Genomic DNA, 8654 nt, shown 5'->3' on the forward strand with positions numbered 1-8654 from the left:
AAGATTTATAGTATGATTACTTAATTCATTGTAACGTTTCATTATAGTATGATTACATAATTAATTATAACTTACATAATTATATGATTATTTAATTGATTATGACATTATATTATAAACATTATTATACATTATATAGAAACAAATGATTACTTAATTAAATGATTAGAAATTTAATTAATTAAGCATTATATTATAGTTAATAATTACTTAATTAATATAAATTATTACATTACATATTCTATGATTACTTAATTAATTATAGCATTACCTAGTTAATGATTACTTAATTAGTTATAAATTTATAACATTACATTATAAATATTAATAATTTGCTACATTATTATATTACTTAATTAAATGATTAAAAATTTAATTAATTATAACATTACTATGAGTTATAGTAGTATTACTTAATCAATTATCATTACATTTAGATTATAGTATAATTACTTAATCAATTATAACATTTCCTTATAAACATTAGTATATAATTAAATGATTAGAAATTTAATTAATTACAATATTAAATTATAGATTTATAATATGATTACTTAATTCATTATAATATATATTATAGTAGATCACATATAATTATAACATTTTATAATATGATTACTTAATTGATGACATTATATTAAAACATTAGTAATTTACTACATAAACATTAGCACAATACTTAATTAATAATGTTAATTTAATTAATTATACCATATTACGATTTTAATAATTTAGCATACATTATAACAAATGATTACTAATTAAATTATTACGTAATTAATTATAACATTTACATTATTATATTATGATCACTAAATTATTATAGCATTACATAGTTAAATTACTTAATTAGTTATAAATTTATAACATTACATTATAACATTATTAATTTGCTACATTAGTCATTAGTACATTACTTATTAAATGGTTAAAAATCTAATTAATAGTAACATTACGTTATAAATTTATAGTATAATTACTTAATTAATTATAACATTACATTATAACATTAGTACAATATTTAATTAAGTAATTAGAATTTTAATTAATTTCTAATTATACATGTATAGTATGATTACTTAATTAATTATAACATTACATTATAATTAAATAATTACTTAATTAATTACAATATTATTATATTACATTATAAACATTAATAATTTATAACATTAAATTAACAATTTACAGATGAATAATTGTTTGTGTCTTGGTTTTGATTGAGAAATTTTATGTGAATTGTGATGAATTGATTGAATTCAAGTGTTGCCTAGAGATTAGAGGATTTATGAGTTACATTGGACACAAATGAATGATTAATAAAAAAAATTTAGCAGTGTATTTGTAAACTTTTACGGTATTTTTGTCATTTTTTAAACTAATAAGGGGGTAATTGATTTTTTACAAGGTACCCAGGAAAGGAACCGGAACCTGCATTTTAGGTTCTGGTTCCTTGAATTTAAGAACCTGCACTGTGCGGTTCCGGTTCCTTTTTTTGGGAACCTGCACTGTGCGGTTCTGATTCCGGTTCCCCCAAAAAATGTAGGGTACCCGAAACCGCTCACCCCTATACATGCCTAAAAGCCGCCAATCGTTTCATTAACCGACAGTTCCAATCCGTCGCCTTTACCTATTCAACCAACCGCTCTCTTTCGAGGCTGCTAACTGAATACCCTGACTCCTTGTAGTTGTATGTCCCTCCCTTTAATTGAAGGAAGTCCCGAACAAGAGATTAAGCCAACAAGAAGAATCTAAAAGGTATTGTGCCCGACAAGCGTTATGCTTAGATATAAACACCATTGGGACCAAATCCCACTCTAAATCATATTCGAATGCATGAAGAAGAAACTGCCAAGGCACCGAGAGCCCTATCCCACATCCATGCTGCTATAACAGACATTGTATTCACAAGGATTATGGCATATGAAACTCCAAATGAGGTGTGAGATAAGTTGAGAGAGGAATACATGGGAAGCAACACAACAAGGAATATGCAGGTGCTGAATCTAAGAAGAGAGTTTGAGATGCTGAGGATGCAAGAATCAAATAAGGTTAAGGATTATATTGACAGGTTGATGAGTGTTGTCAACACAATTAGGCTGCCAATAGTGGAGTTGACAGATAGGACAGTTGTGGAGAAGGTCTTGGTAGGCTTGCCCGAAAGATTTGAGTCCAAGATCTCCTCTCTTGAGGACTCAAGGGATATAGGGCATATTACTCTTACAGAGTTGGTTCATGTGTTGCAAGCACAAGAGCAAAGAAGGCTCTTGAGGCAAGAAGATGCAAGTGAGGGTGCAATGATGGCAACTCACAAAAGTAAATCAGTTCAAGGGAACAATAGGAGATATGCCGGTGATAAAAAGGGGAAAGAAAGGAGCAATGGTCAATGGGGAAAACTAGGTGGGATGAAGGAATATCTACCTTGCTCTCACTGTAAAAGGAAGGAACATTCTGAGAAAAAATGCTGGTTTAGGCCAAGGATACAGTGCAGGGCCTACAAACAGTTTGGCCATATAAAGAAGGTTTGCAAAAACAAAAGAGAGTAGTCCCAACAGCAAGCTCATGTGACTGATGATCAACAACCAAAGCAAGGGACAGAACAACTATTTGTAGCCTCCTGCAATGCAACACCAACAAGCTATGAAGGTTGGCTGGTTGATAGTGGATGTACAAACCATATGACACCAAACCTGTGGGACTTTGTCAAATTGAATCCAGCACATCGGTCCAGAATCAAGGTTGCAAATGGTGAGTTTGTTGAAGTAAAGGGAAAGGGAGATGTTGTTGTCCAGACTTCAACAAGTACAAAACTCATTACCACTATACTTTATGCACCCGAAATTAGTCAAAGTCTTCTTAGTGTAAGACAAATGTTGGAAAATAATTATGTCTTGCATTTTGAGAATCAAACCTGTCAAATTTTGGACAGTAAGGGGTGTGAACTGATAAGAGTTAAAATGGTGGGAAAGAGCTTCCCTATTAAATGGAAAAAAACTGAAGTTAGAGCTTTTAATGTAAAGGTAGATGAGTTTGAGAAATGGCATAAGAGACTTGGTCACTTTTATTATCAAGGTCTCAAGGAAATTCAGACCAAAAAGCTGGTCCAGAATCTGCTTGAAATAAAGGAGAGTAAGACTGTATGTCCAGCTTGTCAACTTGGCAAGTTGAGTAGGCAGCCTTTCCCTATAAACCAAGCCTGGAAAGCAGCTCAGTTTATTCATACAAACGTGTGTGGTCCTATGGAGACATTGTCATTGAGTAGAAGTAGGTACTTTGTATTGTTTATAGATGATTGGTCCAGGATGTGTTGGGTGTACTTTTTGAAGCAAAAAGGAGAGGTGGCTGGTGTGTTTAACCAATTTAAGCAACTGGTGGAAAACCAAACTGGAAAAACTATCAAAACCTTAAAAAGTGACAATGGTACTAAATACACTTCTCAAGAGTTTGAGCAAGTATGCAAGGAAGCTAGAATTAGGCATCAATATAGCATCCCTTACACTCCACAAAAAAATGGAGTTAGTGAGAAAAAGAGTACATATCAGTTATGGAGATGGCAAGGTGTACGATGGCTGAGAAAAAGTTGCCAAAGAATTTTTGGGCAGAAGTTGTCAACACAGCAATGTTCCTGCTCAATAGGCTTCCCATAAAAGCCTTAGTCAGCAAAACCCCTTATGAAGCCTGGCATGGAGTTAAACCAGCAGTAGACAATCTCAAAGTATTTGGGAGCATATGTTACATTTTAGTTCCAGCAGCAAAAAGATCTAAGCTAGGTGAGAAGGCCTTAATTGGCACTTTTATTGGTTATAGCAACCAATCCAAAGCCTATAGGGCTTATGTTCTAGAAACCAAAAGAATTTTGATTTCTAGGGATGTCAAAATAGAGGACGATGGAGTTTGGAATTAGGAAGAAAGTATAGTTGATGTGGAGACAAAACTAAAATGGACAGAAGCTGGTGGTGTTCAGATTCTTGAAGATGATGAGAGTGATGCAGAAGAGGAACTCTTAGTTAGAGGTACCAAACATTTCGCTGAGGTTTATGAAAGATGCAACATGACTTCACTTGACCCAACAAGCTACTTTGAAGCAACAAAATTAGAGGTTTGGAGAGCTGCCATGATGAAGGAGTTGGCAATGATTGAGAAGAACCAAACGTGGAACCTGGTAAACAGACATCTGAACAGAGAAGTAATCCAAGTAATGGATTTTCAAGAGGAAACTCAATATGGATGGCTTAGTCCTTAAGCACAAAGCTAGGCTGGTTGTCAAAGGTTTTGCTCAGCAATATGGAGTTGACTTCTTGGATACCTTTGCACCAGTTGCTAGGCATGATACAATTAGATTATTACTTGGAGTGACAGCACAGTTTGGATGGAAAATCTTTCAGTTGGACATTAAATCAGCCTTCCTCAATGGATGGCTGAATGAGGAAATATATGTTGAATAGCTGGAAGGGTACAAGATCAAAGGAAGAGAAGATAAAGTCTATCTCTTAAAGAAGGCCTTGTATGGCATGAAACAGGCACCAAGGGCCTGGTACAACAGGATCAATGATCACGTATTGAGCTTGGATTTTGTGAGAAGTCCAAATGAGTACACATTGTATGTTAGAGAGATTGATGAAGATGTGATGATTATCTCTTTGTATGTTGATGATCTTCTTGTGACAGGGAGTAAACCAACTCAGCTGGAGGAGTTCAAGAAATTAATGCTTGATGAGTTTGAGATGACAGATTTAGGAGAAATGTCTTACTTTCTCGGGATGCAGGTTTATCAAAGTTCAACTGGAATTTTTGTTAACCAAGAGAAGTATGCAAGTGAAGTTTTGAGGAAATTCAATATGGAGAATTGCAAATCAGTGGACATTCCATTGGTTCCTAATCAAAAGCTGTCAAAAGATGATGATGCAGAAAGTGTTGATGAAGGGCAATATAGGAGTTTGATTGGCTGCTTGCTGTACTTAATAGCAACCAGACCTGATATCATGTTTGCTACAAGTTTGTTGTCCAAGTTTATGAATCAGCCCAAGGAAACACATTTCAAAGCTGCAAAAAGAGTGGTAAGATATGTAAAAGGTAGCACCAACTTTGGAGTATGGTTTAGGAGGTCAGAAAACTTTGAATTGGTGGGATTTTCTGATAGTGATTGGGGTGGTTCTATGGAAGACATGAAGAGCACTTTAAGGTATTCCTTTTCTTGAATTATGGTGCAATCTGCTGGCTCTCAAAAAAGCAGGAAACTGTGGCACAATCCACAGTAGAAGCAGAATACATTTCGACTACAACTGCTATGAATCAAGCTGTTTGGCTGAGAAAAATTCTGGAAGATTTGAAACTAAAGCAAATAGATCCTACTGCAATTATGTGTGACAGTCAATCAGCTGTGGCTATGGCTAAAAATCCAGTTCATCATGGAAGAACAAAACACATAAAGATCAAGTTTCATGCGGTTAGAGAAGCTGAGCAAGAAGGGGAAGTTAAGCTGGTTCATTGCAGAAGTGATGATCAAGTGGCTGATATCTTGACTAAAGGATTGTCCAAAACCAAGTTTGAAGACTTTAGGCTTAGACTTGGTGTTTCCAGCAAAAATATCAAGGAGGAGTGTTGAAATAGTGATATTTTGCTGGAAATTTGACTGGAAATTCAGTTGGCTTTTAAAATATTTTTGGCCCCAAAGAAGCACTCTGTCTGCCGTGAATGGAGCTGCTATGGTTGTTAGATTTTGGTGATATGTTTAGGTGCTGTCAGCTAAGATTAAGGGTGTATTAGTTATAAATCTTGTTTTTAAATTTCAAACCTGTAATTGCACTGATTAGCTGGTGTAACAGTAAGCATTTTGGTTGTATAAAATTGTAATGTGAATTGCAATGAAAGACAACTTTTCTCTCAACTCAATTTTCTCTCCTCTTTCCTTAGTATTCACTGGCACTAAACACCTACAGGGTTTCTTCCACATATTTCTGTGAGGTGAAGAATCCACAGAATAAAGTCAACAGAAAAACCTCTAGCAAGTAATCTTACAAAACACAAAGGCTGAATAAATGATCGATAAGTAGAGAAAATTACCAGAAAATAAATTAGATTCACCTTCAACTCCTTCTTCATCGCTCGACTAAGGGCATTCAATGCGAACCCTGTAGAACCAGAAGTGAGATAAGGTCTTCTATAAACCATTGCATCATCTTCTTTCATTTTATAAGGATCGGAGCTCATCAAGGCTTTATCACTAGCCCTTAGTGGATCCTATTTAGGCACAGAAGAAAGTCATTAAGGATATCAACAGTTGTACTACGTCTCGAGGACAAAGTAAATTGACAGTGAAATAAGTACATGTGCTTGAAAATGAAACACACTTGTACACACAAACACACAAACATCTCATGTTTGAATAAAATTATAATGGAATCTACTCACCTGGGAAAAAATTTCGCCGAGCAAAAAGTTGCTAAAGATGACAAGGTTGACGGAAGGTTGGCATGTTTTTCTGTTAGCTTAAGTAAACCAGGAAGGAGCATATGTTAGTTGTCTTCATTCTAAAAATTCACCATCATTTAGTTGTTACTGAATGCAATTAAGAGCATCACAAATAATAGAATGAGTTATTGTCGAAGGAAATTCAGCAACTGAATGGTAAAGTTTCAGGAGATGCATACCGGAGGATCAAGTAGAACTAGATCCTTAAGCTTTTCCTGATGATTGCTTGCATATGTAACAACCACAAGCGAAAAGTAACCCTGCGAAGCACATCAAAAATAGGAAGTTCCAGTTTCATTTTACTAAACATAATAGATAAAGTTAGCTGCTACATCCGAACTTTGAAAATCAAAGAAGGAAAACATGCCTAGACAACAATCGAGACCTTGTAACTGCCAATTTCATTAATAACAGACTCCAAGGATGCCACATATTCTCTGTTACATATTCTGCAACCCAAAACAAACAGAGAATATGTTTTCATTTTCATAATTTGATAAATGAAAGCTGTTGCATTAGAAACTAAACTAATCTATAATTCTCATTCGCGAATCGCCACCATGAAGGCTAATAAATAATTACCATCGACAGTATAGTCAAATCCATATCTGAGTTGAGGCTTATCTGAAAATCCAAAGCCTGAAGAAGAGAGAAAAAGGCATAAATTTTCCTTATCAGTTTATATTCTTTTGGGAGTGAACCCTCTTTCACTACAATTCACCATAGACTAAGAGCATGATGTTACCTAGCCAATCAAAAGCAATGGCATGATAGTTCTTGGCGAGTGTAGGAAGGACTTTGCGATAAGAATAGGCCTGTCAACAACATAAATCATGAAAAACAAACATGATGTTATGCATAATGTTTATAATTTATCGAGGAAATAATACTCACTTGTGAAGGGAAACCATGAATCAACAAAACTGAATGATTATCTGCACTTCCACTTTCGACGCAGAACCATCTAAGGCACAAAATCATATATAGAGAGAGCATGTTTCAATCGGTAAACCCTGCAAATAATCAAATCTTAATCAAAAAGCACTATTGAAACTACTTATTAGGTAATAGTCTACAGAATAGTCTACAGAAGATTTCAATTAATTTCATATATATTACCTGAAAACATCAGCTGAGGCCTGAGAAGCAGCCCCATAGTAAGTCCGAAAACAGGATCTTTTGCCTTCTCACCAAAACCAGAAACAGGATGTGCTTTCATCTAAAGCAAAAACAGATTCTTAAATTCGTATTGGTGAGCAACATTAGTAAACAACCAAGAAACATTTCAATGTTTATCAATAGGCATGCTTGATGCTTGATACTTCTTTTCAGTAAACCTCGACGACGCTATGAGGAAATTTATTATTACTTATTCGGGGGATACAATGAGCCTTTAGCCCTTTTAAAAAGTCATTACTACACAGAAAGTTTCCTTGTACACTTACCATTTTTCCTTGCTTAAACCATTCATCAGAAGGTGATGACCCATCTGAATATTTTCCTAAACAAAACAACCACATTCTCCTTCAATAATATTCTTAATAATTAAACAGTTAAAAATGAAATAACTAATTTGATGGGTACCTCCACTGAAAGAAAAGCCATCACCAACAGAAACAGAAGAATCTATGAGATAATCCTGACAATTACAAACATATTTAAACAATTTTAATGAGTTAAATTATATGCAAGTTAGGAAAAAGATGAAAATTAATGATCAAACTGAGAATGGGAGGTACATCTTCATTGGATTTGCAAAGGATTCTTGGAGATTTTCTGGGGGCCTTGTGAAATTTAGAGTGGAGGTGTCCAGGAAGAAACGTAAATGGAGAAACAGTAGGAGAGTGAGGGAGGAGTTGAAGATGAAAATGAGAGTGAAGAGATGAAATTATAGGTTGAATAGCCATGGAGGAATGAGAATGTTTGGCGTGCATTAAACAAACATTCAAAGAGACCGTTAACCGTAGGCTTTAGTATGAAAACTCAAGGTACAACTTGGTCCATACAAGCTCGTGCAAGAGATAGGGATTCTCTGGCTCTCATTCCTTAAAATCAAAGCCCAAGTTTTTCCTGTAATTATGGGTACATATAATCACATTCATCTTCTATTTCTATAATTAATTAGATAAATATATTATTATTTCTAAATTAATTTAAATCATAGCATTATGGGTGGAAGTAAT

General features: G+C 34.4%; 1 protein-coding gene across 7 annotated transcripts; it reads right to left on the reverse strand.

The window, feature by feature from the left end:
• Positions 1 to 2564: 2564 nt before the first annotated feature.
• Positions 2565 to 8421, reverse strand: LOC116104871. Of its 7 annotated transcripts, XR_004123968.1 has the most exons (9): positions 8211 to 8421; positions 8056 to 8110; positions 7917 to 7972; positions 7591 to 7690; positions 7366 to 7484; positions 7217 to 7286; positions 7054 to 7110; positions 6412 to 6906; positions 6003 to 6240 (listed from the first exon to the last, which is right to left on the reverse strand). XR_004123968.1 is itself a non-coding variant. In XM_031391302.1 (8 exons), the coding sequence occupies exons 1-5, from the start codon at positions 8403 to 8405 to the stop codon at positions 7386 to 7388; spliced, it is 456 nt and encodes a 151-aa protein (XP_031247162.1). In that variant the 5' UTR covers positions 8406 to 8421; the 3' UTR covers positions 6003 to 6240; positions 6412 to 6906; positions 7054 to 7110; positions 7366 to 7385. The 7 variants fall into 7 exon arrangements, 6 of the variants coding, with proteins under 6 accessions (XP_031247165.1, XP_031247167.1, XP_031247162.1 ...); XM_031391302.1 differs by lacking the exon at positions 7217 to 7286 and having other exon boundaries at positions 7366 to 7435; XM_031391306.1 differs by lacking the exon at positions 7217 to 7286.
• Positions 8422 to 8654: the final 233 nt, after the last annotated feature.

The sequence above is a fragment of the Pistacia vera genome, unplaced genomic scaffold, assembly GCF_008641045.1.
Source record: "Pistacia vera cultivar Batoury unplaced genomic scaffold, PisVer_v2 Contig487, whole genome shotgun sequence".
NCBI classification, from domain to species: domain Eukaryota; kingdom Viridiplantae; phylum Streptophyta; class Magnoliopsida; order Sapindales; family Anacardiaceae; genus Pistacia; species Pistacia vera.

Bases quoted from the DNA above. Each gene is read 5' to 3' on its own strand.
- LOC116104871 (XM_031391305.1), bottom strand. From the start codon at position 8,405: ATGCACGCCAAACATTCTCATTCCTCCATGGCTATTCAACCTATAATT. The intron at 8,111-8,210 runs GTACCTCCCATT...TGTAATTGTCAG, and splicing joins TTTGCAAATCCAATGAAGAT to GATTATCTCATAGATTCTTC. The intron at 7,436-7,590 runs GTAATATATATG...TTTGTGCCTTAG, and splicing joins GCCTCAGCTGATGTTTTCAG to ATGGTTCTGCGTCGAAAGTG.